Source organism: Nansenia antarctica (assembly GCF_963989245.1).
Source record: "Nansenia antarctica genome assembly, chromosome: 7".
Lineage (NCBI taxonomy): Eukaryota > Metazoa > Chordata > Actinopteri > Argentiniformes > Microstomatidae > Nansenia > Nansenia antarctica.
In genome coordinates, this window is record NC_137677.1 from 9,141,987 (window position 1) to 9,169,952 (window position 27,966).

Sequence of the window (27,966 nt, forward strand, 5' to 3'; positions counted from 1 at the left end):
CTCTCCGACACCACCTACTGGTGGCTGGACTTTATTGGAACTAATTGCTAATACCTGTCACCTGTTGTATGTTTGTATGTGGCTATTTAGGTGTGTCCCTTTTCCCTGTTCCCTTGTCAGTCGATCACTTGTGTTACCCCGTTTGGAATGCTTCAGTATCCTGTGTACGTATTACCACTTCACGTATCCGTTACTCGGAACGTGATTGAGCCTTGACTTTGTTTGAAACCTTGTACCTTCTTTGGAGCCCTTTGCTCAAACTTTAGTTTCCGTGTACTTTATTATTGACCTCAGTTCCTTAGTTATTATTGCATACGTGCTGAGCCCTACTGCTCCCCTTTTTGTTGTTCCGTCTGAAAGTTTATGTTTGTACCTGCGAACTATACGTCTCAGTAAAGAGAGTCTTTATTTTATTATATCTCCGTCTCATTGTTTACTTACACCGCACCTGGACCCGACACTATTGTATACATACAGAACCTTTAGAGAAACGTAACACATAGCGCTTTACAATGGCCTCTCATTCACCCATTCATACACCAATGGTGGCAAGCTACCATGCAAGGTGCTGACCTGCTCATTGGGAGCAATTTGGGGTTCAGTGTCTTGCCCATGACACCTCGACATGTAGCCAGCCGGGGTTCGAACCAACGATCTGCCGACCTTGCGATCATTAGACGTAATCTAATAACTGTTAATCATGAACACCCCCAATTTCAAGTATTGCCATGTAGAGTTGGGTTCCAAACAAAGTTGCGTTCCAAAGTGACTACAAAAATGAGTGAATGTGTGATTTGAGTGGGGACAACAAGTACAAGGTCGGCATTTGTGCATGTGAGACTCACCATTTCATCAAGAACATCAGTTCACCACTGCTGTCTGTTGCGCCGATGATCCTCTCTGGGTCAAGGTTCCTGGCAAAGCCTTCACTCTGAAACAACACAATAAATAAATGACCATTTACCACAACACAGATCAGCTCTCTGGGAACCTGCATACTTTACCTTTTTATGTGAACTGTAAGTAGGCTACACCTTGTGCAAACCAGGTCACATGAACCAGCAATGGCTCATAACGCAGGATCCCCATCTCCCGTTTGTGTAGCAGGACACTAGACTGTTGCAGGGCCTTACACCCAATGAATGTACCCCCCCCCCCCGCCCTCAGGGTGGACACCGAGACCCCATTTAAACCTTGCATTAAAACATTGTGTATCCAGATACTGTCCATATTGTGATTGTGTCTACATGAAAGGACAGGTGTAAATGGAAAAGGCTATCTAAGTGGGTACAATCATTGCATGCACATACACTAGGGCTGCACGATTAATCGATTTTAAATCGAAATTTGAGATGGTGCGATTAGCAAATCTCAAAGCCTGCGATTTGGGATACATTATACAGCGCGTCGGATTCAACGTCAATGAAGACACAATTCACAAAACACAATCCTCCTTTTCTCATAAATCTAAACACATTTTGTCTTGCTAAAACACAAGTTGCAAAAAACTCTGCTCAAATTCTCAAATTAAAGCTCATGTGATGCAAAATGCTTGCCACAGTCAGCAACATTTGAACACAATGAACACACCTGGCTTCATTCATTAAACATAACAACTCAAAATGTAAGACACTTGTTGCAAATTATTGTGGTGTGTGTGTGTGTGTGTGTGTGTGTGTGTGTGATATAGTTCCATAAATACATAAAAAAACATCACACCCTGAACTAGGGCTGCACGATTTGGGGGGAAAAAAATCTAATTGCGATTATTTGGACAGATATTGCGATTGCGATTTAATTTGCGATTATTATTTTTTAAAGCCACCCTTTGCAGTATTACAGAGTAGATTGTCCTACAAAGACACCTAGACTTAGATTTAGTCATCTAAAAATTAATTAGACCCCTATACTTTCTTTTATTTATTTTTTGTTTCTTTCTATTATTACTACTCGATCTTTTCAGTTTGTAAAGCGTCTTTGAGTGTCTAGAAAAGCGCTATATAAGTCTAATGTATTATTATTATTATTATTATTATTATAAGCCCAATACAAATTTCCCAGTGATGGGACAATAAAGTGACTTTTGACTTTTGACTTTGACTTTGATAAACACCAAGAATGTAAATATAAAAGGTAGTGAAGCGCCTCTGTGTCCTCACAGTCCTTCCTTGGAGCCCTCCCACACAGTCCCCTGGGCCCCCCTCCTCGTAATCGGCGTCAACGTCGTCCCCTGGGCCCCCCTCCTCGTAATCGGCGTCAAAGTCGTCCCCGAAGTCCTGGCCCCCGCCGCCGCCCTCTTCCTCATCCGACTCCGCCTCGGCGTTCACGTCAAACACGGGCTCCCCCTGCTTCATATTCTCCAGCAGCATGGTCTGCAGGTCAGGGAGAGAGAGAGAGAGAGAGACACAGTGGTTAGCGGATATATAATTAGGGGTGGGCATCAATGATCGATGAATTGATCGATAAGGTCTTGGTCGATCACAAAATATTTTGCTCGATAATCGTTAATATATATATATATATATATATATATATATTTTTTTTTTTAAATAATAATAATAATAATAATGGAAATTAGTTTGTCCACGTTATGTGTGAGAAATGAACTTTGCATTTGCCTTCGCATTGAATTTCGCAACGCAGTACGGCATGACGGAAGTTCCCGTACGTTAGTGTAACCTGACTCCGGTCAGCGCCATGGCACAGCTCCTCGGGGAGCAATACGCAGCAGGCGCTGCTGCTGACATCCCCATCGAAACCGAAGTTTGCACCTTTCTGAGGGAGCCTTCTGCGGGCCTGAACTGCGACCCAACTGACTGGTGGAAATTAAACGAAAGAAGGTTTCCTCGGTTGGCCAAATTAGCGCGGACCTACCTCTGCATCCCGCAACCTCGAGCGAGTGTTTTCTGCGGCTGGCCTAACTGTCACCAGATTGCGTTCGTCTCTCACCCCTGAACATGTTAACATGATCATCTTTTTGAACAAGAACCAGTAGGCCTGCCGCCTACAGTCTCTCGCTGGAGTTTAAATGTAAGTTAAGCTGGACGCTCTTAAGGACACTAACGTTTTCAGTCATCCTCCTATTTGTGAGTAACAGTTTTTTTACTGCTCCTATGGTGAGTTACTTATTTTCTATATTTTTATTTATAATGTAAAATGTGTTTTTAAGTTAAACAATTTAGGCTACTCACTGCCTTGTTTAAGAGGATTGTTATCTGACTGTAGTGTCTAGTTAATGTGAATGAATGAATGAATGTGTGCATTGTGCAATTCTGCAATAGCAACACAAATAAAGTTTTTTCCCCAAGGAAAACATGCTTGTTATTTCTGCCCTAGTTTTTTTTTTTTTATGAAAAATAAAGTTTATGATTAATCGATAATTGATCGTTAATTCGTTACGATTATCGGAAAAAAAATGTTGATCGTTTGCCCAGCCCTATATATAATACAGGGTTCCCACACCTTCTGAAACATCAAATTCAAGCACCTTTCAAGGACTTTCAAGACTCAATTCCCTCAAATTCAAGGACCCAACACGGCATAGTTTGAGACAGAACTAGATGAGAATTCATATAATAGGAACTATCCGCTCACAGACAACAATTAAAAAGAAAGGCTTGAATGTGTGAGCACTAGATGGTCTCTTGCCTTCTCTAACACAGCACAGCAAAACTATATATTGTGAAATATGTGTAAAGTTACTGTGTTAAGTTAAGCAATGTGACTTATCTACTATAATTACGTAAAAAAAAATGTTGGGGTGGTCTGTGGTTGTTGTGAGGCTCTGACCTGATCGGGGTTCCAGCTGGTGAAGGAGAAGTCCTCCAGGGAAGGGCAGATGGACAGACTCTTCTTCAGGGCCCTCTGGAGACCACCTGTATCCAACACAGTCACAGGGCTTAAAGTGGGAAAAAAATCCTGTGCCAACTTTTTTTTGGGGAGGGGGGTCACAGTTTGAGATATTGGGAGAGCGGGTACAGAAGACAGCTTCTTGTCTCAATGTTTAAATGCATTAATACTATTTTATAGTCAAAACAAAATATATGTCTCAATGTTAAAATGCATTAATACTTTAAATGAATGTGCAACAATACTATGTGCAATATGACAACCCTTGTGTACATAAGGTTCAGATATAGGAAAAGTTAGGATATTTATAGCATAGCATAGAGTACAGAACAGTGTTTTATTGTATAGTATAGTAGTATAGTAGATAGTGTACATAGCCTTTATTTATGTAAACCAGCTCTTTTCCCTTTTTTATTTTACCGTTGGCCCTCGTGTTTTTAGTCTTTTTCCAAGCACCAGGGGAGCCCCCCCTCCTAAATTTCGTTGTATGGTACCTGTACTGTATTACAGTTTTTCTCAATTGCTAAAACACATTTCACAAAACTTTCCTCCATTTTCCCAAAACTCTAAACACAACACACTTTTCTAAAGCTACATAAGCAAAACCACACCTTCTCTCTTCAAAACTCGAACTTTCACACCAAAACAGCTGCTCAAAGCCTTCAAAAATGTAAACACTATAAGCATCATTACAGACTACAACAAAACAACTGAAAACACAATGTTCAGTGTGTGAGAATGTTCTTTTTTTTCACAACTGCCAAAGCACATTTTTAGAAACCTTACAGTATCTGTTCTCAGAATATATCACTGTAGAGTATTGGGCATTCATAGATTTGTGTGTTTCATATGAACAGTATGTAAATCTACAGAAAATACAGTATGTATGTTACGGTACATGTGGGAATATGGTACATGTGGGAAAACTAGGGTTAGGGTTAGGTGCTAGGGTGACTTGGTACATGCTGGCATGTCTAACCCAGGCACGTGCCGTGAGCTTTTAGATTGGGTAAGCATAAAATATAGAAATACACGTAATTACACATACACGCTATCAGTGAACGCAGTTTCAAGGAAATGCCATTTTGATGCCCTAGAACCCGCTAATAAACGGTAGTGTCACTTTGTGATCAGATTACCAAAAACAAAAAAAACAGTTGCCAGTTTCAACTATATCAGGGGTGCTCATTGTTCAATCTTTTTTGAACCAAGATATTTTCAAGTAGCCAGCCTGCTGAAATCTACAAGTCCAGTTTCAACATCGCAAACGCAGTTAACGCACACACGCACAACACAGACACACACCGTTTCCAACCTCCATAGTAAACTCACAACACACTTTCTTTTCACACTTTGTCACACAGGCACTTGACATCACATCACAAAGCCACTGTATGATAATATTGCACATTGCTGTACTCTTTATTCAGTGAATTGTCTTACGTTGTCCATCATCTTCTACACCGCCGTTCCCCTGCGTCTCCGTGTTTCGCGTCACACTGTCCTCCGGCTCAAAGTCACTATTACGGTCGTAATGTAAATCACCTGCCTCATCAAAAACCTCTCGGTCTGAGTCCCACAGTTTGGACATGACAAATGTAGCTATTTCAGCTGCTGAATAGCTTTTAGGCCGCGGCATCTTTGGGGAAAAAGTGGCGCGACTGTGATTTGATAATCCCGTTTATTACGCACTGGTTCAGTTTTCCTGAAAACTCCTGTTGGCTTGGTGAAGGATGGACATGTGTAATACTTGGTCAAACGATGCATAACAGAGCCCCCTAGTAGTTCTGTTTTTGCAGTCCAGCCCAGTCTACGAAATCCCTTTAGGTCGCTGACACTGACAGTAATGTCCATATTCGCAAGTTATCCTTATTGATTAGATCGTTTGAGCTAGCATAAACTATTCTGCCGGGCGAGAGAAAGTAGTGTGAACTTGATGAACTTGTGAACTTGAAAATGATAGCCAATCAGTAGCTCTTATCGGAATGAAAGAACTACTCTGATTGGCTGAAAGCATGCTTACCCTGGTCACATTAAACAGCGGGTTGAGGCATCGGAAAAAAATACAAAAGACATTTTCACGCATTCGAATGTACGCGAGGGAAAGCAGAGAGAGGAGTGCTTATAATGCAGAGTAGGAAGTGCTTTACTCCTACAGGTGGCGCTAAAAATGCAACATCAAAATGAATGACTCCTGCTGCCCTGGGACCTAAAATACGACTCTTTTAATGAAAACAAACAAACGGTTATAAAGCACTTTTATTTTAATATTTTCACGGTCCTTTTTTCTTTTTTCGTTGGGTAAGCACTGCTTACCCTGCTTATATGGACGGCACGTCCCTGGTCTAACCCTAACCCTAACCTTAACCCTAACCCTACCCCTAATCCTAACCCTAACCTTAACCCTAGCACCTAACCGTAACCCTAGTTTTCCCACATGTACTGTATTCCCACATGTACCGTAACATGTACACTACTGTACTGTATCACAACTCAATGCAAACACTACAGAGGATCCATTACACACAACAATACTCACTGAAAACAATGTTCAGGGTAGGGCTGCACGATTAATCGATTTTAAATCGAAATCGCGATTTGAGATGATGCGATTAGCAAATCGCAAAGCCTGCGATTTGGGATACATTATACAGCGCGTCGGATTCAACGTCAATGAACGCACACACCCCAAGAACAACAACACTGCACGTGAAACGCCCAGGTGTGAATCTATGAAGACGTTTTAGTAGCTAGCAACATTCATGGTGGATAAATGACTTCAGCAGAGCCAGAAGCAACGATTTAGTCCCGAAGAAAAACAGCATTTCTGTTGTAAGTATTTCGGGTTTAGGACGACAGATGTGCAACAAAAGCAGGTGTTGCGCACGACCTGTCGTGGAACAATCTCTACATCCAGAGGCAACACCACAAACCTGTATCAGCACTTGAAAAAGTATCACAGGCACTCTATGATGAGTGTACTGTCAGAAACGGAGAGTAAAGTGAAAGTCCCGTAGCCCAGTCTAACATTAAGCAAACTAGAGTTTTAGAGTCGTTTGTGGCTGTTACGCCGTATGAAAAGGGTTTAAAAAACTCATCCAAACGCTGGATAAAAGATAATGTGATTCCATCCCGCACGTACTTTAGTCATGCGGCCATCCCAGAAATGTACGCGGAATGTAGGAAGATACTTGAGACGGAGCTGAAAAATGTCGAGTCGTATGCAACAACAACAACCGATCTGCGGTCGAGCAGGTTCGACCGAGCCGTATCTCAGTCTCACCGTGCACTTCATACATTACGACGACGAGTTGAAGAGTTGCCGGCAAACGGTATACTTTCCTGCTTTATCTATTTAAATGTTTACAGAAAGGACCTATTCTTTTTTACTGGACATTTTTATTATCACTTGATTGCAGTATGTGCAATATTTAGATGCTGCTCCTTTGCCATAATTAAATAACCTTGTTTGTAGAAAGGTCCTATTTTATTTTCATATTGGAATTGGATTTTTTTTTTTTTTTTTACACTTGTTGAGAGAAACAAAATGGCAGCTGTTTAAAAAACCCATACATGTTGTTCCAATTAATATCTTTTAAGTTCTCATCCTAGCATTAGAATTACAGCAGTTAACAGGTTGATGGTATCATGTGGTAATGCTCTCTGAAATTAGCCCATGATAGACAGATTCATCCAATCACCTGCCAAGTATTTTTGAAAGTACCTGCCCTTTTCCAAACAGCTTCCAATGAAGCTTTCCTAGATGGTTGTGTGAAACAAACCACCTGAGTCAGGTTAGTAATGCTCCATCACATGTTTTAATCTGAAGCTTGACTTTAAAGCAACCCAACTTTAAAGCAACCCAATGTAAGTTTAGTTCTTTCACTCGTAGCTCGGGCTGTGGGGGTGCTAGAGGAAGGAGCCAGAAGACGTACAAACAAACTGCACGTTGATACGACCTTCCTAGCCGGAGATATGGCCACACTTTACAAAAACGTCTGTTGGGTGGCTTTAAAAAATAATAATCGCAAATTAAATCGCAATCGCAATATCTGTCCAAATAATCGCAATTAGATTTTTTCCCCAAATCGTGCAGCCCTAGTTCAGGGTGTGATGTTTTTTTTATGTATTTATGGAACTATATCACACACACACACACACACACACCACAATAATTTGCAACAAGTGTCTTACATTTTGAGTTATGTTTAATGAATGAAGCCAGGTGTGTTCATTGTGTTCACATTTTGCTGACTGTGGCAAGCATTTTGCATCACATGAGCTTTAATTTGAGAATTTGAGCAGAGTTTTTTGCAACTTGTGTTTTAGCAAGACAAAATGTGTTTAGATTTATGAGAAAAGGAGGATTGTGTTTTGTGAATTGTGTCTTCATGTGAAATGTGTTTATGGTTTTGGCAAATGGGGGCTAGTTTTATTAAATGTGTTTAGAGAACTGGTCATTTGGTTTAGAGAATTGGCTTTTGTGTTTTAGCAATTGGGAAAAACTGTAAATGGCATATGATGTCCGAAATGTTACTTAAGTTCAGCCGTGAAGTTGTTGCACTGTTGTCCTATCGAGTTTTACGTAAATAAAGGTTTGAACACATTTACCGTATTCCCACATGTACCGTAACATGTACAATACTGTACTGTATCACAACTCAATGCAAACACTACAGAGGATCCATTACACACAACAATACTCACTGAAAACAATGTTCAGGGTGTGATGTTTTTATTTTTTATTTATGGAACTATACCACACACACACACACACCACAATCATTTGCAACAAGTGTCTTACATTTTTAGTCGTTATGTTTAATGAATTTTGTGTGTGTGTGTGTGTTCATTGTGTTCAAATTGTGTGTGTGTGTGTGTGTGTTCATTGTGTTCAAATTTTGCTGACTGTGGCAAGCATTTTGCATCACATGAGCTTTAATTTGAGAATTTGAGCAGAGTTTTTTGCAACTTGTGTTTTAGCAAGACAACATGTGTTTAGATTTATGAGAAAAGGAGGATTGTGTTTTTTGAAATGTGTTTATGGTTTTGGCAAATGGGAGCTAGTTTTATTAAATGTGTTTAGAGCGTCTTTGAGCCTCGGAAAAGCGCTATATAAATTCAATGAATTATTATTATTATTAGAACTGGTCATTTGGTTTAGAGAATTGGCTTTTGTGTTTTAGCAATTGGGAAAAACTGTAATGACAATAAAGACCATTCATTCATTCATTCATAATACTGTTTTATACTTAATACAAAATAAAATAATATATTTAGATGTCTTTAAAAGGCCAAACTGATTGCATCACTTATTAAGCCACTATCACTATAACAATACAGAATAAAATATATACATGTCTTTAAAAGAACAAACTGATTACTTATTAAGCCACTATCACTTCAGTGTTTCCTCTACATGCATTTCATCGTGGCGGACCGCCACGATGGAATTTCCTCCGCCACCATTCAGATTTCTCAACCCCAAAAAAAAAAAAAGATTTAGGCCGCTTTTCAGACCTTCACAGCGCTAGACACACCCACAAGCGCTGAAACTGGACCAGTCCGTGTGTGTCGCGAGTATTGAACTTGAGGCTGCGTTCGTAAATTCGCTCTGAGAGCCCCGGAGCGCACACTGGGTTCAACGTCATAAAGGGACCAAGTCATTTGATTGGACAAGAGGCATTCCGTGAGTGCTGATCAGATTTCCAGAGCGTATTTACGAACGCGCCCTGGCTGTCACCCGAACACCGCGAGCTAGCGTAGTGTAGTGTAGTATAGGATGCGTAGTGTAGTGTAGTGTAGGATGGAGAGAGAGAGGAGAAGCCTCTCTATGTGTTACCTATGTCCAGTGTACTAGAACCACTCTAACAGGAGTGTTTAATAACCGTGAATAACACCGGCTATGCCCGGGGTAGAAACACAAGACTATAGCTGGATAAGGTCTACAGGTCTACACGGTCATTTTAAGCCGTCGACCAGCCCTCTACGACCACGGGAAGTCATGTTAAAAGTGAAGATACTTCTGTTAAACTAAGCTAAGCTAAACATCGCTAATCGCTAACTCCCTCCTGGGCTTAAAGTGACAAGTAATAACGTTGTGAAAAAAACCGTCAGATCAGTGTTTTTGTTTTTATTGACAACGGAATTACATGCTGGAAAAACATGCAGACACAGACAATAAGAGACACACGGGAGAAGTACAGGAAAACATTTTATTTTTTTGGGTTTTGCCTCGAGTTTTGGCTGAAATTACGTCGTTGTTTTGAGCGCGTGCACGCGAAAAAATCGCGGCCGCGTGCTGCGCGCGCGCGGTCAGCACTACCCGCCACCATTGTAAAAATTCCTGGAGGAAACACTGCACTTATATTCTCCTTCTTGGCACCACGTCCCATAAGGCTTCCCGTCACTACTCAGGGTTTTTCCTGGCTCAAAATGAGGCGGAGGTGTTACCTGGTGCACAGCAGCACCTGCTTCAGGTGTGACATCGGGGGGGACCCATGAAGCGGGGCTGTCTCGGGGTCCTTAAACGAGCATCAAACACTTAATTTCTTGCATTCTGGTGAATTGATATGCACCAATTTGTGCCCTTTCTCTATCAATTTATGGTGGAAATTTCATTATATATGTAAAGGAAAAAACAATATTCAGGCACCAGATGACCATTCAAAATATAATGTAATATAATGCAATATAAGGCTCTCAGGCATTCTGTACTTTCAAATATGTATTCTCCTTGAGCAGTCAACATCAACTATCAGCTGTTTCGCTAGCAAACACGAAAGCTAACTTATTTGTGAAACAGCGCCCCCGCCACCACGTCGGCGCAATGCCGCAATTGCAGTTTTTTTTTTGCTCAAAATTCCCCCGCGCCGGAAATCCGGCACCGTGCCGGAGAACTTTAAGCCCTGGCGTTCGCTTCCTTTCAATACAACTTATTTAATTTTGTTCAAATGAGTGCTAATACCATACCACCATACCAGAACATCACAGCAGGAACAACCTATCTCAAAAAAGCGATCGTATTGTAATAAACCAGTCCGGAAAGTTCTCTGTCGCTTACCAATAATCTAACCTGGAGAAATCAGCTACGAATGTCCCTTCCCCTCGCAGGTTCATTACAGTATATTACATAAATGTATTACTGTTAAGTGTTGTTGTGGATGTTATCCCTAGTGCCATTCTGAGGTTAGCATTGCGATGTGTTCGTCTTAACGTTTACAAACTAAAATATACGATCGCTTTTTAGTGATATGTTGCTCCTCATGTGATGCCCTGGAAATGAACACATAAGCACTCCGAACAGCTGTCAACGTCTTTTGTTGCTATAGGAAACCACTACTCTGTCTGCTTGCGATTGATCAGCTGTCAGCAGTGTTATTACAGGTACATTCGTAAATGCACGAACGGTCAGTTCGCTCGGGCAAACCGTCTTTTCAGTCAGAGCACCCATCTCTGAGCGGTCCCAGAGCGCAGTGCTCTGAACTTTGGAATAGGGATGCACCGAACATTCGGCCACCGAATGTATTCGGCCGAATATCGCAAAATAAAGCACATTCGGTATTCGGCCGAATGTGTGAAAACACCGAATGTTTACCACCGAATAGTGGGCGTGTTTTGATGAAGTTCCAGCGCCATCTAGTGGCGAAGATAATACCTATACTGATCCGATCTGGATCTCTCATAAACTGAACACGGACATTTCATTGAGTTAGATTCGTTCATTATTATTTTTGTAGCACTGCATTTTTTCTCTACAGTGTGAACACAAAGTGCAATTTGTTGAAGATATTCAGTGATATAAATAAACAAAGGACACCTTTTACACCCATTGAGTGTTTACAGTGAGAGTGTGGGAGAGTTCTTAGATACTCATCTTTTTCGCAGCCATCTTTATTTTATTTATTGTGCTTTGTTGGTATAGACTGATGTCTGCTGGAATGTTCAATAAAAGTTATTTTTTTTTCAATCTCAATTTCTTTCTTTGAGAAGCATGAATAAAAAGCAAAATGTATTTAGTTTATGCAATGATAAAATTAAAAACTGCCGATACACATTCGGTATTCGGCCAAGTGTTTCCTTAAATTCGGCTTCGGCCAAGAATTTTCATTTCGGTGCATCCCTACTTTGGAACTGTGTTAACAAAGTCTAATAAAAAAGTAATAAATATTAGCATCATAAAACAGTCTGTTTGTATTCTCTGATGTTGTCTGAGTTTGTTTAACACTCATAAACAGCATTTTTATTCACATTCACATGGCTTTTCTGCTCTCTGGTAAACTAATGATAATGATATTCCAACTGCCCAGTTAAATCAAATCCATTATTTGGCATTCAGTGACATGCTTTTTAAATGATATAACACTGAATATTAGTCAACATTAATATTCAGGGACGAAAAAAAGCCATTTTCTTTTGATGGGGGGCGGTAAGAGACCTGGATAATGGACAGGGGGGCGCTGGCCCAAAAAAGGTTGAGAACCACTGCTCAACAGGAACCAGCATATCACTTCAAAGGGAAGAATGGCAGAACACAACACAATCTACTTACAAAACGTCTTCCACACGTGTCTATACTGTAATAGCATACAGGTCTCTTTCTCTCAATAATAACATAGGCCTTAATTACTTGAGTATAAATGAACACATCTAAACCGCTATCACTGGTTATTTTTGTGGAAATTCAATGAAAATTCGAAACCAGATTGATATTAACACACAAATACAGCAGCCTACTAATCTCCCACTAGATGCTACATGACACGTGATGTGACTGACAGTTCCAACAGCCATCCTTCATTAATTTAAAACATCGTTGCAAAAATATTCAAGAATTTTACAGATTAACCTTGGCTTGTGTCAGATGGTGTCAACTAGATAGATAGCTGTTTCGACCTCATGGTAGCTAATGCTAGATAATGGGGACCAGTCACGGATTCCTTAGACAAAATGGCGTCGCACGTCATCCATACACCGGTCACAACGTTAGCTGTTCCCGCTGGTTAGCTTAGCTTCCCCACCCTGCTCTCACTGACGGGGACCCCATCAAATGGTGTGGCGTAATTAGCTAGCCGTTCTAGCTCAAACACAAACACGACATAACCCTTAACTAACACAACATTTTTTTACGGACATTATGACCTTGACAGTGTTTTTGGACGATTATTAGCTGGCCCGAACACCGGCCGAACTGGGAAATGAAGGGGGAAAATGACGCACCTTTCTCTCCTCTATCACCGTCGTTGCTGCTTCTCCTGTTGGGCTCCAACGTGCTGATCTCTGATCTCTGATCTCACTCCAGTCGCAGTTGCAAGTGAAAACTAAGACAAAAACTATCATCAAAAACGGAGGCAAATAGATTAGCAAAGTTCATTATATTCTCCCGACAGTATGCTACATTAAAGTTACTAGTATTAGCTAGCTAACGCTAGTAGACTACTGACGTTACTGAGTTCACACTAGCAATCGACCAGTTCCACAAAAACGCGTTTTGATAATGGGATTTAAAGATCATATATTTTCATACAAATGCAATTCTGTTCAGAGTTGATGGTAATACTTATGCTAATATCACCCTGAAACTACATTTTATTGACTAAAAACTTACCTCGGCAGGAGGATAAAAATGGCGACGGGCGAACGCAGATTGACTGTCGGGAAGCTTCTTCACCGGGATTGAAGGTGTGGTTAGGGTGGGGTCAAATTAACACTCAGAGTGTGGTCATTGGTCAATTTAACACTCAGAGTGTGGGCATTGGTCAATTTAACACTCACTCTTGAAGTGTTAGTTTAGATAATTTCAGTGTTAAAATAACACTGACCTCTGTTAATTTACACTAACACTGGACAATTAACACCGGCAGTTTTGCTGTGTAGACATTCATCCCAACATGTTTCAGCATTTTTATTTTATCTCTGCAGAAGTTAGTAATGTACAGTTGTAAAACTATGACACTATCCATGTTCAGAAAGTAGCTAGAAAGTATTTAACAACTAAACTGGAAAAGCCAGTTTATTCTTTAAACCATTACTGTTTCAATAGCCACTATCGCCTCTACATTATAAAAAGCTGTGTCACAAACAATCAAGAATGTTTCAGGGCAGCGGATGACACTTCATCTTCTCATTGTCACTGACACACATCTTTACAGCTAGTCTCATCAGACTATGGAGTTTAAAGGGAAGCCTTGATCGTCATGATTACAAAGATGCCACTTGAAATGCATGAAATCCACGTTTATTCGTGTCCTACACACACGTTCGCCCAGTATTTGACTGACTGTCAGTCACGAATGGTCCCAGTATTGGAGCTTCAAGTGGGTTGTTATTGTGCTTGCTGCAGCAAACCCTAACCCTCAATGCCTAAACGATGATATTTCATGTGAACCATTCTAGATCCTATATATTATTTTGGCATACATTGATATAAATATACTTAGTTTCTAACACAGATGTTTAATTACTCAAACATGTGTTTTTCTCTATTTCTCAAATGTTTATAGTGTAACTGTCTGTCCTTATCGACTGATGTCTGCATGTATTTGTATATTGTTGATGCTATACAGTTCATGTGAGGTGGAAAATACACTAGCAGATAAAAATAAAATAAAAAGCTTCAGCCTATTCACTATGCACCGCCCACACACGGGTGTGGGAAATAGTAATTACCGCTACACCTGCATATAAAACGATGTCGTCATCATGTGACTCTCGTTCTCTCTCTGCGTCTCCGTGAGAACACACGATGTGTCAGAATAGATCTCAGGGTGGCAGCATGCGCTGTGTCCTCCTCTCTCTCCTCTCTCTCCTCCTGGCCTGGTCTCCGTGTACAGGGGCAGGTGAGGATTACGTCCTGCCCTTCACGGAGCACCTGGACCGGGATGGGGACGTCACCCTGAGGTGGGGCTTCAGTGAGGTCCAGGGTACCATCACGTTTGAGCTGGCCGTCAGGACCACAGCCTGGGTGGGCTTCGGGTTCAGTCCAAACGGGGGCATGCCGGGGTCGGATATCGTCATCGGATTGTTTGGGGGAATTTTTTACTGGAGGAGAAATTAGGGTAGTGTATTGTAGTTTTAGTTATGGTATTAGAAGCACTAATCCTAGTGGAAATGTTGTTGCATAAGTAAACATAATTGACTCTAATTGACATAATTGACATAATTGACTTCAAAATTCCAAATCTTCTAGTCGTTCAAGTCAGATGTGAAATATATTCCTCAAGATCTTCACTCCTAGGGGGAAAGGCTCTATAGATAATATTCAAGAAGCAAACATTCGCTTTGTTGATGAGGAGAGCGATGTAATTTAAGTGTTGCATTGTAATGACAGCCATTAGGCCACATCATTATTTCTTTGTCTGCCCTGTAGGATCGCCATGCCACAGCGTTCAGCCTTCCCTTGGTAGACCTTAAACAGAGCTACACTCTCCTGTCCCTGACTGAGGTTGACGGTCACACCACCATGACCTTCAAGAGGACCATCCAATCATGTGACACAGACGACTTCCACATCGCTGTAAGCCAACACGTTACCAGACCTGGGTTAAATACATATGACTAGGATCCTTGGTGTTATTGCCCATGGTTGTAAGGTTCTGTTGTCTGCCATATAAAGATAATCTGGCCGATTTTGGCCCGATTTCCCCCCTTCCGACCAAGGACGGCAAACGCCCGATTATCGGATGGCTCTAAAGATTATCCTACAAGATTATCCTGTGGTGTGAGGTGTGTTAAGTGTCCATTTCTCCCGACAATCTGCTTGGAAAATGGTCGGGGCAGACGATCGTAAATATTAAACGTGTTCAATATTTACGATCAAAAGTCCTCGTGTGTGGTCAAAACTGACAGCTACACTGACAACAGGGTACTACTACCCTGATCACGTGAGATTTCTGGCTTGGGGGATGAGACTCCAGACTGTCGGTGGACAGATCTTTATGCATGTGGTCGTATATCAGAGCACACCAAACACAATACGATCTAAGCTGTTCAATCCATGATTTTTTTTATCTTTATGTGTGGGGTCTCTCTCAGATAAAAAATCTGTTAAGATTGAGAACATCCTTAGGCTATATGTGTACCAGGCTTTAGTTGAAGTTTCATTGTTGCCCACCAAGTCCGCTCTCCCTTCCCTCATCTTTAGGATGGTCCCATCAAGCTGATCTACGCCTATGGAATGACTGATAAAATCGAGTACCACCAGGACCGCAGAGGAATCAAGGAGGTGAACCTGCTCAAGTACATGCCCAGAGCCATCCTCCCAGACAGCAACTTCATAGACTACACTGTTCACGATGTAAGTTTGACTTGATGCACTAGGAATGAGATCTGAGGAATTCTGGAATATTTTTGTCTTGTGGTTTCCCAGCACCAAGAGGTCAACATGGTACCTCTCAAACCATGTGTTGATGCATAATGTTGCAGGCTCATAACACTTTAACCACAATGCCACCTTGAGGATAAGCTTTGAATTACCTGTTGATGTGATCAGTCAGTTGGTCAAACATTCCTGTTCCCCAATTACAGTATGATGCAAGTACAAGTAGTATATTAAACCTACATGTCATTGTGGAATGGAATGCTACTGCATGATTGTGGTTACCCACTTGGCTATCTCTTTCCTTGCAGTTTATTGTCCCTGCCATTCGCACACACTACCAATGCAAGATCATTGCAGTACCGAAACTGAATGGGAGACATCACTGTTATCGGGTAAATATATCTAATTTAATGGTTTTGTGCCAATTCATGAAGGCTGGTAATTACACATTTTTCACTCCCTGAACAAGGGTGTTGTGTTTAACATTGGTTACAAAGTTACGTGCTTATTCACACTCTCCTCTCTACCTCCCATTTTACTTGTTCAGTATGAGCCAATCATTGATACCGGTAACCTTGACCTGATCCACCACATGCTGCTCTATGGCTGCCCATCATATGTGACCAAGACTGACGAGTACACATGCTATGAGCCTGAAAGAATCGAGGAGTGTTGGACAGTGGTGACACTGTGGGCAATTGGAGGAGGGGTGAGACTGCCCCCTTCTTGGGATGCTGGGTACAAACGCATGTGCGCACATGCTACATTCATATTTATAGAACTGGATGAGTAAGGTTTTTGACCAGGGAAAAGTGATACATTAGTTTCTGCATCTTCTCCATCCCTAGGATTTTGAGCTTCCGGAAAATACCGGTATTTCCATCGGAGGAGATCATGACACCACCTTCTACAGGCTGGAAATACACTACAACAATGTCAAGCAGGAAGCGGGTAACATTTCAGTCAAATCATGAAGCATGAACAGATGAGCTATATTGCAGACCAAGAAGTTGCTGATGCTTCAAGGAAGTTAAAGCTTGGACCTCTGTGGTAGTTAGAAGTTAAAATTGCATGCAGTATTTAGCTCTGGCTGTGTCCATCAACCTGGCTACTGTCACCCCCTACAGGCCGGAGGGACAACTCGGGGATGAGGATGTACTACACTGCCCAGCTCAGGCAGCATGACGTGGGTTCCTTAACTTTAGGCATGGCGGTGCTTCCCACATGGGGCTACGCCATCCCACCCCACGCCTCAGCCTTCCACAGCTACGGCATGTGTAACACCTCACACTTTTCCGAGGTACGCATAGATGCCATGAAAAGAGGTGAGACTATTGGCTACAAAAGTCATTGGAGAAACAGAGATGGGATCCAGCATGGTGTCTTAACAGAAAGGGAAGTTTGACATGGATCCAGTTTAAGATATGCCCTCATTCCTCTTCCTGTCACTGACTCTCCTCCCTCACCAGTTCCTGGCTGAGCCTATGCCTGACCTCCAGGTGTTTGCTGTGTTCCTACACACTCACTTGGCCGGGAGGAAGTTGCGAGTCGGCCATTTCAGGTGAGGGGGAAGGCTCCCATTGGAGGGCTGATCCCAGAATTAGTCATGACTAACCTCGGTCCCTGGCTAATGGTAAATTGACTGCACTTATATGCCTTATTCCAAAGCGCTTTACAATGGCCTCGCATTCACCCATTCACACACACATTCACTCACCAATAGCGGCAAGCTACCATGCAAGGTGCCGGCCTGCTCACTGGGAGAAATTTGGGGTTCAGTGTCTTGCCCAACGACACCTCGACATGAGGGGATCGAACCGCTGACCTTGCGATCATTAGATGCCGACTCTACCTCCTGAGCCACAGCCGCCCCATTATTGCACATTTGCCAGGAATAAGGACTGGCTTTACTAGGAGTGAAATATTTTTGTCATATTCAGATGTCGGTGAATTGCACTACTGCCATGCGTAGCTCTGAATTAGAAACGTGTGGTGCGTAAACGTGAGGTAAAGCCAATGGCTATGTGACCGGCAGTTTCTCCCGGTCCTACTAAGTGTTGAGCACCATCTAGTGGTTAGAAGTTATACTGGGTTAACTGGAGTAGCTGTGTCTTTCTAACACTTTGAGCTTTTGGTTGTTTTACCATGAACAGGGGCGGAGAGGAACTTGACGTACTGGGCTTTGATGACGACTACGACTTTGAGTATCAGCAGGGTAACCACCTTGGGAACATTAAGACAATTAAACAAGTAAGTATTCCTTTGAATATTGTTGTAATCCACTGCCCTCATTTCCTACCCTCATTTTTTAAATGTTATCATTGTTATTACTTGCATGTACTCTATATGATGAGGGGACCAATGTGTAGTGTTTGTGGTCTGTTGTCAATTCTTGGTTGTGGAGTTACTTCTAAAGCGAAAACAATTCTCTCCCACTGCAGGGTGATGAGCTTATGGTGGAGTGCACCTATAATACTGTTGATCGCACAGGACCAACAAAGGTTGGTGTACTCACTGTTAGTGGGGAAAAAGGGTTACAAAATGGTTCTTGGACTGTCCCTGTGGAAGAACCCTTTTGGTTTCTCAGTAGAACCTTTTTACTTACAAACCTGTTACAGTCATGTTTAACTCTTGTGCTGGTATTATGTTGCTACTCAATAACTTCTCATGTCTCAGTTAAAAATAGATTTTAATTTGATGGCTTCATGTATTTACATTGAATAATGAAAGACATTTCCACCCACAGTAGATTAGATTCAACTTCATTGTCTTTGCAGAGCTCAAGTAACGAAGTCAACAACATCTGTGTCTAATGTTTTCCTCTCAGATGGCATTCGCGACCACTGATGAGATGTGCCGTGCTTATGTCTTGTACTACCCAAAAATGGGCATCAACGATTGCTGGAGCCACCCAAACATACCCTACCTGGCAGACATTTTGGGCAAGGAGGAAAAACAGTAAGAGGAAGTCACAAGGTCACAGTTTCAAAACCTCAGGGCAGATTTCCACTGTTTGGCTGAAACTACGTACATGTACTGTAGGTCGGTTGTTTCCACCATGACTGTTGAATCCTGTTATGCACTGTGTCTTTGAACCCTGCAGATTGATCCAGGAGATTATGACCCAATCTTGGGACGAGGAGGCCATTTTACGTCATGAGGCCACAATGAAGGATATCCCTCAAATCGAATTCATCCGAGACCTGCATGTAAGCGTCTCTGAAACATCACAGGCCATGTCCCTATACTCTTCTCTTCCAAGACTGTTCTCCATCATGACCATTTAATGTGATAATGTTAGTACAATAAATAACAACTGATTTATCTGCTAGTGTGTTCCACCTCACATGAACTATGAAGGCCCCAGAGGATCAATAGTAACATATCCTTACACTATGCTTTCAGAAGAAAGGACACACACACACACGTCAGTCATCTCACCCTTCTCCCACATGCTTTGCCAGTTCTGGCTAACAGTGTCTTTTAAATCTATTTCTTCTACTTTGCTCCTTCTATACAGAGTAACTTCTCACTGCATTATGAGGGAATGATCCAGAACATGAAAGTGATCCCATCAGAGCCTTGCAGGAGTGATCTGGTTACATCATCGCCCACGGTAGCCCCCAAATTAACAGCGCCCTCAAAAGGAGCCCCTGGCTTGTGGCCCTCAAAAGGAGCTCCTGGCTTGTGGCCCTCAAAAGGAGCTCCTGGCTTGTGGCCCTCAAAAGGAGCTCCTGGCTTGTGGCCCTCAAAAGGAGCTCCTGGCTTGTGGCCCTCAAAAGGAGCCCCTGGCTTGTGGCCCTCAAAAGGAGCTCCTGGCTCGTGGCCCTCAAGAAAAGGAGTTCCTGGCTTGTGGCCCTCAAGAAAAGGAGTTCCTGGCTTGTGATCTGGAAATTTCCACTGCTGCTGGTCTTGATGGCTGTTCTTCAGTGAATGTTGGCTTGAAAGACATTTTAGGGCAAATTACATTTGTATCAAGTAATTATTTTTGTTCGGGGGAAGAAAAAGTAATTTTTTACATCTGATTTTGATTAAAATCCCTTCAACTTTACTGGGTTTGAGCTTTTGTCTTTTTCCATTGAATGGAATTCAATAGATTGTGTCTAACGGTTCGGTCACATGTTTATTAGGCATGTGGCCCAGCAGAAGCCAAACATATGAACAACGCAGGGCTGGACTGGCCATCTGGCATACCGGGCATTTGCCCGGTGGGCCGCGGTAGTTTTGGGCCGAGCCGACCGGCAAAACCAGCCGGCCCGGCCGAAAGCTACCATCGAACGGCCCATAAATCGAAAGCTACCATTGAACGGCCCATAAATCAGGGACAGCGGCCCATTGGTCAATTTTCTATACAGACACTGGGCTGGCCCAATCAACAGAGAGAAGGGGGGGGGGTCACGCACGCACGCAGCACCAGACCTCCGTCTCAGTTTCGCGGTAGTTTTGGGCCGAGCCGGTCGGCAAAATAAATTTAGTTAGCCTGGATAGTTACTAGATAGATACTGAGAGAGATGGAGCGCAAAAGCACACTAAAACGGAAGGGAGGCTGGGAAAAACTTAGGGAGAAAAACAAAAAGAAACTCGAGGCAGATGCTGCCAAATGTGTAAACATTAGGGACCCTCAAGTTTACCGCAACAGGTTGAAGAGGAGGCTGGCAGGGAGGAGCGGGAGCAGGGTACAGATACAGAGGTTTAGGGTTAGGGTTGAAGAGGAGGCTGGCAGGGAGGAGCGGGAGCAGGGTACAGATACAGAGGTTTAGGGTTAGGGTTAGGGTTGAAGAGGAGGCTAGCAGGGAGGAGCGGGAGCAGGGTACAGATACAGAGGATAGAGAGGATACAGAAGAAGCGGGGCCGAGTCAGCCTGTAACCGTTGACCCGGTAAGGAAAATATAGGTAGCTGTTAGGGGTGTAACGGATCGCCCCCCACGGTTCGGCACGCATGTGTACCGCGGATCAATTGCAAAATGTAACCAAGTAATAATATTACTTAATATTAGTTAATATCCCTTGTCAATCACAATGTAGAGTTGCCATGAAAAGACAGACGCGACAGTTGCGTGCTTTGTTTTACTCTAAAGCGCAATGATAGGTTGATAATGGGGAAAAAAATCTAGAACAACAAGGCTGCGTTCGTAAATTCGCTCTGGAATCTGATCACTGAGTACACTGGTCTACTTGCACTGGTACCATTGCTTACTGTATGTAGTCGTCTTTGTAGTGGTTTGGGGGAATACTACAGTTTGTCATATGACTGTACAGCACAGTATATAAGACGAGTATATAAGGCAAGTATTTTTGTGCTGGTGGGTGTGGTCCGACCGATTGGGGTGGGCCTGTCTGGGCCAAAAATGCCAGGGCCTAATTTGTGTCCCAGTCCAGCCCTGGAACAACGTGTTTACAGACAACCCAGTCCTAAAGAACTAACCGAATCCTTATATGGGAATTATAAAAGTCAAGTTGTTTGATGTCAGTCTATCACGAGCAGAGGAACTGATACTTTAGTTTAGCAGAACCTGTGTGTGTGTGTGTGTGTGTGTACTCTGCACTGTAGACCTAATAGGACTCTGAGGACTCAGAGAGGATGAAATGGTGAGAGAAGTTAGTCAGACTCAGTAGTTTAAAGCACTTTGAGCTTTTGCAGGAAAAGTGCTATACAAATAAAAGTTATTATTATTATTATTTTGTCTTTATTAAGTGTGCTATACAAATAAAGGAGGAATTATGTATAGGAAAAGTGATATACAAATAAAGGTTGTTATTATTAAGCATGTCATAATAACAACCCCCCCCCGCGGCACTATGATGTCATACAACACCACTATAAAACCTGCTGTTTGTCTCGCAGACCTTCATTAACGAGGCAGAAGTCACCGACACACCTGCGACTTACGGAAATAGCTAAACTAGAACAATGTATTTTAAATTTAAAACAGTCCGGAAGCAGGAACAGGGCCACGGGGACATTTGTCAGGTGATGGGGTGCTACTGTGACTCATCCTCAGGACAGGAGTGCCAGGTGAGCCTCTCCTCATAGAAGGATATGACCACCTGAGGACAGCGAGTGTTTGCCTCACGGGCCGGAACCAGATCAGCCTCGTCTGTGCTCTTCCTGTAGAGCAGAGGGAGAAAAAGAATAGCTCAGGACTCATACTAATTATAGACCTTTAGTAGCAAGTTTGATAAACTTCCATCATGTCAGTCATGCTCTCATTTCCATGGCAACCCAAAGCTTACAAACTAGCAAGGACAGAAGCGTATTTATATTTAAGACATTTCTGAAAATGTCCCTAATAAAAAGGCAGATTCACATAAGTGTAAACAAAAGTTGGAAGTGCATTATGAAAAGTACGGTAGTAAGGAGGACTTCAAAAGGCACAGGGATGGGTTATGATTCAGTTTTAGTAATTCTATAGTATGGATGTAAAACCATATAGCCTGTATACCAGCCAACTTAATGGCAATCAAATTGTCTGTGATTAATGTCCAGTATTCATTACGAGCCACCAGAATCGACCATTTAGGGCCAATCCCATTACACCCCTTCGGCTCAGTTTTGAACGTTCACGTGTAGGGGTGTCCCAATTCTTGTTTTCATTTAGAGTATGGCTCTGTTTGGAGATTTTTCATGACAAGACTACATTCAGAGCCATGGCCCTACCTCCCAGGATGCCTTGCGAATCATCAGAAATCAGATTTTGCTCTAGGCAATGTGGAAGACAACCACAAATGTCATTAGTTTCTCTGTAATTACTTGTTAATAAAGATTTGAAAAATTATAACCATATTATTATCTTAGTTTAATGTCCTTTCAATGTATTATAGACCTTTTCTTTATAACAAGCACAACCATTTTTCCATGTCGCATTTTCCCCCTTTGATGGCATGAAGCTATAGCTATGGCACTTCTTGAACCAAAACACGCAATCTAATCCGAACAGTTGTTATTATGCCATATTATTGATGGGTTATATCATGTAGCTGACTAATAACATGGACAGCGGCTGTTTCTCCAGCGTTCCTGTCATATCGGATTTTAGAACTCCATAAAAATAAATCGTTTTGTTTTGTGCATGATAGTGGTGCATTTTAACATTTCATGTCGCATTTCCCCCCTTTGATGGCATATGACGATATTACACTTATTAAACTAAAACTGCGCTCCGTGTCTACTAACGTTATCTACCTAATGTTACATATTTTACGGCTGATTTGGGCATGATAGTCATGCATTTTGACATATTTCCATGTCGTATTTCCCCCCTTTGATGGCATATGACACCCGAATTTAACTAAAGCCACGAAGTTGTTGCACGGTTGTCCTATATCAGTGCAGACTGGCACGGTAGGAGCACAGTTGATGGCCTACAGAGCACTGTTATTCTGTCATGGTCTGATAATTAAGCATTGTTATTTGTTATTTGATGACTTGATTTGACGTGTTTGATCGATTGATAGTGTAAAACTTAAATTGTGAATGAATCACCAAAGTCAATGTTTTTCTATGACACTACTGATGACCCATCAGGGTCTTGAAGGGTTGTCCCATTTAATTGGGAAAGATTTCAACCACTACCTACACCTTGTGGCTCTGTTCAGAGGCCTTGGCTCCAAAGTGAGCAGCACTCCAAAACGAGCCGTAGGGAAGGGAATCGGGAATGGGCCTTAAAAGCCGGCCTAAAACCCCCCTAGCAGCCATAACTCTCCCCTGACCCCCATCTAAGACCCCTTTTCAGTTAGGGAAAAACCCAGCAGAAAGTAAAAAAAAAATATTATCAAACTTACACCCCTGGTTTTATCAACCCACCACCATCTGCCAATGTTATTTTACTAAATTAATCAAATCAATCAATAAGAATAACCGGTTATATTTCTAGTCAACGGTTAATCTAAATGGTAAATGGACTGACTTAAAGCGCCTTATTCCATAGCGCTTTACAATGGCCTCTCATTCACCCATTCATACACCAATGGTGGCAAGCTACCATGCAAGGTGCTGACCTGCTCATTGGGAGCAATTTGGGGTTCAGTGTCTTGCCCATGACACCTCGACATGTAGCCAGCCGGGGTTCGAACCAACGATCTGCCGACCTTGCGATCATTAGACGTAATCTAATAACTGTTAATCATGAACATCTCCCAATTTCAAGTATTGCCATGTAGAGTTGGGTTCCAAACACAGTTGGGTTCCAAACACAGTTGGGTTCCAAAGTGACTACAAAAAGCAATACGAGTGAATGTGTGATTTGAGTGGGGACAACAAGTACAAGGTCGGCATTTGTGCATGTGAGACTCACCATCTCATCAAGAACATCAGTTCACCACTGCTGGCTGTTGCGCTGATGATCCTCTCTGGGTCAAGGTTCCTGGCAAAGCCAGGACAGGGGTGCAAGGTGAGCCTCTCCTCATAGTAGGATATGACCACCTGAGGACAGCGAGTGTTTGCCTCACGGGCCGGAACCAGATCAGCCTCGTCTGTGCTCTTCCTGTAGAGCAGAGGGAGAAAAAGAATAGCTCAGGACTCATACTAATTATAGACCTTTAGTAGCAAGTTTGATAAACTTCCATCATGTCAGTCATGCTCTCATTTCCATGGCAACCCAAAGCTTACAAACTAGCAAGGACAGAAGCGTATTTATTTAAGACATTTCTGAAAATGTCCCTAATAAAAAGGCAGATTCACATAAGTGTAAACAAAAGTTGGAAGTGCATTATGAAAAGTACGGTAGTAAGGAGGACTTCAAAAGGCACAGGGATGGGTTATGATTCAGTTTTAGTAATTCTATAGTATGGATGTAAAACCATATTATAGCCTGTATACCAGCCAACTTAATGGCAATCAAATTGTCTGTGATTAATGTCCAGTATTCATTACGAGCCACCAGAATCGACCATTTAGGGCCAATCCCATTACACCCCTACGGCTCAGTTTTGAACGTTCACGTGTAGGGGTGTCCCAATTCTTGTTTTCATTTAGAGTATGGCTCTGTTTGGAGATTTTTCATGACAAGACTACATTCAGAGCCATGGCCCTACCTCCCAAGATGCCTTGCGAATAATCAGAAATCAGATTTTGCTCTAGGCAATGTGGAAGACAACCACAAATGTCATTAGTTTCTCTGTAATTACTTGTTAATAAAGATTTGAAAAATTATAACCATATTATTATCTTAGTTTAATGTCCTTTCAATGTATTATAGACCTTTTCTTTATAACAAGCACAACCATTTTTCCATGTCGCATTTTCCCCCTTTGATGGCATGAAGCTATAGCTATGGCACTTCTTGAACCAAAACACGCAATCTAATCCGAACAGTTGTTATTATGCCATATTATTGATGGGTTATATCATGTAGCTGACTAATAACATGGACAGCGGCTGTTTCTCCAGCGTTCCTGTCATATCGGATTTTAGAACTCCATAAAAATAAATCTGCGCTCTGTGTCTAATGTTATCTATCTGACGTTACATGTTTTGTGCATGATAGTGGTGCATTTTAACATTTCATGTCGCATTTCCCCCCCGTTGATGGCATATGACGCTATTACACTTATTAAACTAAAACTGCGCTCCGTGTCTACTAACGTTATCTACCTAATGTTACATATTTTACGGCTGATTTGGGCATGATAGTCATGCATTTTGACATATTTCCATGTCGTATTTCCCCCCTTTGATGGCATATGACACCCGAATTTAACTAAAGCCACGAAGTTGTTGCACGGTTGTCCTATATCAGTGCAGACTGGCACGGTAGGAGCACAGTTGATAGCCTACAGAGCACTGTTATTCTGTCATGGTCTGATAATGAAGCATTGTTATTTGATGACTTGATTTGACGTGTTTGATCGATTGATAGTGTAAAACTTAAATTGTGAATGAATCACTAACGTCAATGTTTTTCTATGACTACTGATGACCCATCAGGGTCTTGAAGGGTTGTCCCATTTAATTGGGAAAGATTTCAACCACTACCTACGCCTTGTGGCTCTGTTCAGAGGCCTTGGCTCCAAAGTGAGCAGCACTCCAAAACGAGCCGTAGGGAAGGGAATCGGGAATGGGCCTTAATAAAAGCCGTCCTAAAACCCCCCTAGCAGCCATAACTCTCCCCTGACCCCCATCTAAGACCCTTTTTCAGTTAGGGAAAAACCCAGCAGAAAGTCAAATTTTTTTATGATCAAACTTACACCTCTGGTTTTATCAACCCACCACCATCTGCCAATGTTATTTTACTAAATTAATCAAATCAATCAATAAGAATAACCGGTTACATTTCTAGTCAACGGTTAATCTAAATGGTAAATGGACTGACTTAAAGCGCCTTATTCCATAGCGCTTTACAATGGCCTCTCATTCACCCATTCATACACCAATGGTGGCAAGCTACCATGCAAGGTGCTGACCTGCTCATTGGGAGCAATTTGGGGTTCAGTGTCTTGCCCATGACACCTCGACATGTAGCCAGCCGGGGTTCGAACCAACGATCTGCCGACCTTGCGATCATTAGACGTAATCTAATAACTGTTAATCATGAACACCCCCAATTTCAAGTATTGCCATGTAGAGTTGGGTTCCAAACACAGTTGGGTTCCAAAGTGATTACAAAAAGCAATACGAGTGAATGTGTGATTTAAGTGGGGACAACAAGTACAAGGTCGGCATTTGTGCATGTGAGACTCACCATTTCATCAAGAACATCAGTTCACCACTGCTGTCTGTTGCACCGATGATCCTCTCTGGGTCAAGGTTCCTGGCAAAGCCTTCACTCTGAAACAGACAACACAATAAATAAATTACCATTTACCACAACACAGATCAGCTCTCTGGGAACCTGCATACTTTACCTTTTTATGTGAACTGTAAGTAGGCTACACCTTGTGCAAACCAGGTCACATGAACCAGCAATGGCTCATAACGCAGGATCCCCATCTCCCGTTTGTGTAGCAGGACACTAGACTGTTGCAGGGCCTTACACCCAATTAATGTACCCCCCCCCCCCCCCCCCCCGCCCTCAGGGTGGACACCGAGACCCCATTTAAACCTTGCATTAAAACATTGTGTATCCAGATACTGTCCATATTGTGATTGTGTCTACATGAAAGGACAGGTGTAAATGGAAAAGGCTATCTAAGTGGGTACAATCATTGCATGCACATACACTTGATAACCACAGCTGCAGATCAGTCAGCACACCCACCGTATCCTTCTTCTTCTTAGCTTTGGACTTCCTTTTGTTGGAATCAGGCTTCTCCACTACATTCTTCTGATATTCAAGGAACGCTGAAATCAGCTCCGGACAGTCAAGGTTTTTCTCAGGCTCCCATGTGTTATCCGTACTGAAATATATATTTTTAAAATGATCACCAAGCCAATAATTCACATTTAATTCTACAAACATAGCCCCATAAGGGAAGCACTTCCAGGTTGTACTCACTCTGTAAATCCTTTCCATTTGAGAAAGAATTCAACCTTCCCATTGACGATGCGTTGGTCCATCACCTTCTCTACAACAAACTCCTCTGGTGGCTCCTGCGTCTCCTTCTTACCCATGTTAGGCTGCAAAGCAAGAGGGGATTTCATCTTTTGAAAGAGATGAGTGATTTTAAAAGCCTGATGTGATCCATCAAAGGCTATCCTGGTTATCAATAAAACAGTTACATTTTTCATGTAAAACTTTGGTGACACCTAATGTTAGTTAGGCCTTATAGGCTATGTCCTAGGTGGAAAGTTTACACTGCCTAATAATACCTCCATCCGAAATGTTGTGTAGATAAGACCCATCATTATCGTTTCATACGTT

General features: G+C 42.2%; 2 protein-coding genes across 2 annotated transcripts; one reads left to right on the top strand and one right to left on the bottom strand.

Moving 5' to 3' along the window:
• Positions 1-14,539: 14,539 nt before the first annotated feature.
• LOC308162360 (DBH-like monooxygenase protein 2 homolog) lies at positions 14,540-22,070 on the top strand (the record flags this gene model as incomplete). The annotated part of the gene is made up of 13 exons (XM_080536516.1): positions 14,540-14,552; positions 14,682-14,860; positions 15,218-15,364; positions 15,992-16,144; positions 16,716-16,877; positions 17,017-17,119; positions 17,296-17,468; positions 17,638-17,729; positions 18,322-18,418; positions 18,996-19,126; positions 19,272-19,377; positions 19,843-20,046; positions 22,014-22,070. 13 exons carry the CDS (start codon positions 14,540-14,542, stop codon positions 22,068-22,070), a joined length of 1,617 nt encoding a protein of 538 aa, XP_080392642.1.
• An 80-nt stretch (positions 22,071-22,150) lies between these two features.
• LOC308162361 (chromobox protein homolog 3-like) lies at positions 22,151-27,716 on the bottom strand (the record flags this gene model as incomplete). The annotated part of the gene is made up of 4 exons (XM_080536517.1): positions 22,151-22,277; positions 26,848-26,933; positions 27,364-27,502; positions 27,601-27,716. 4 exons carry the CDS (start codon positions 27,714-27,716, stop codon positions 22,151-22,153), a joined length of 468 nt encoding a protein of 155 aa, XP_080392643.1.
• Between the last annotated feature and the right edge of the window lie 250 nt (positions 27,717-27,966).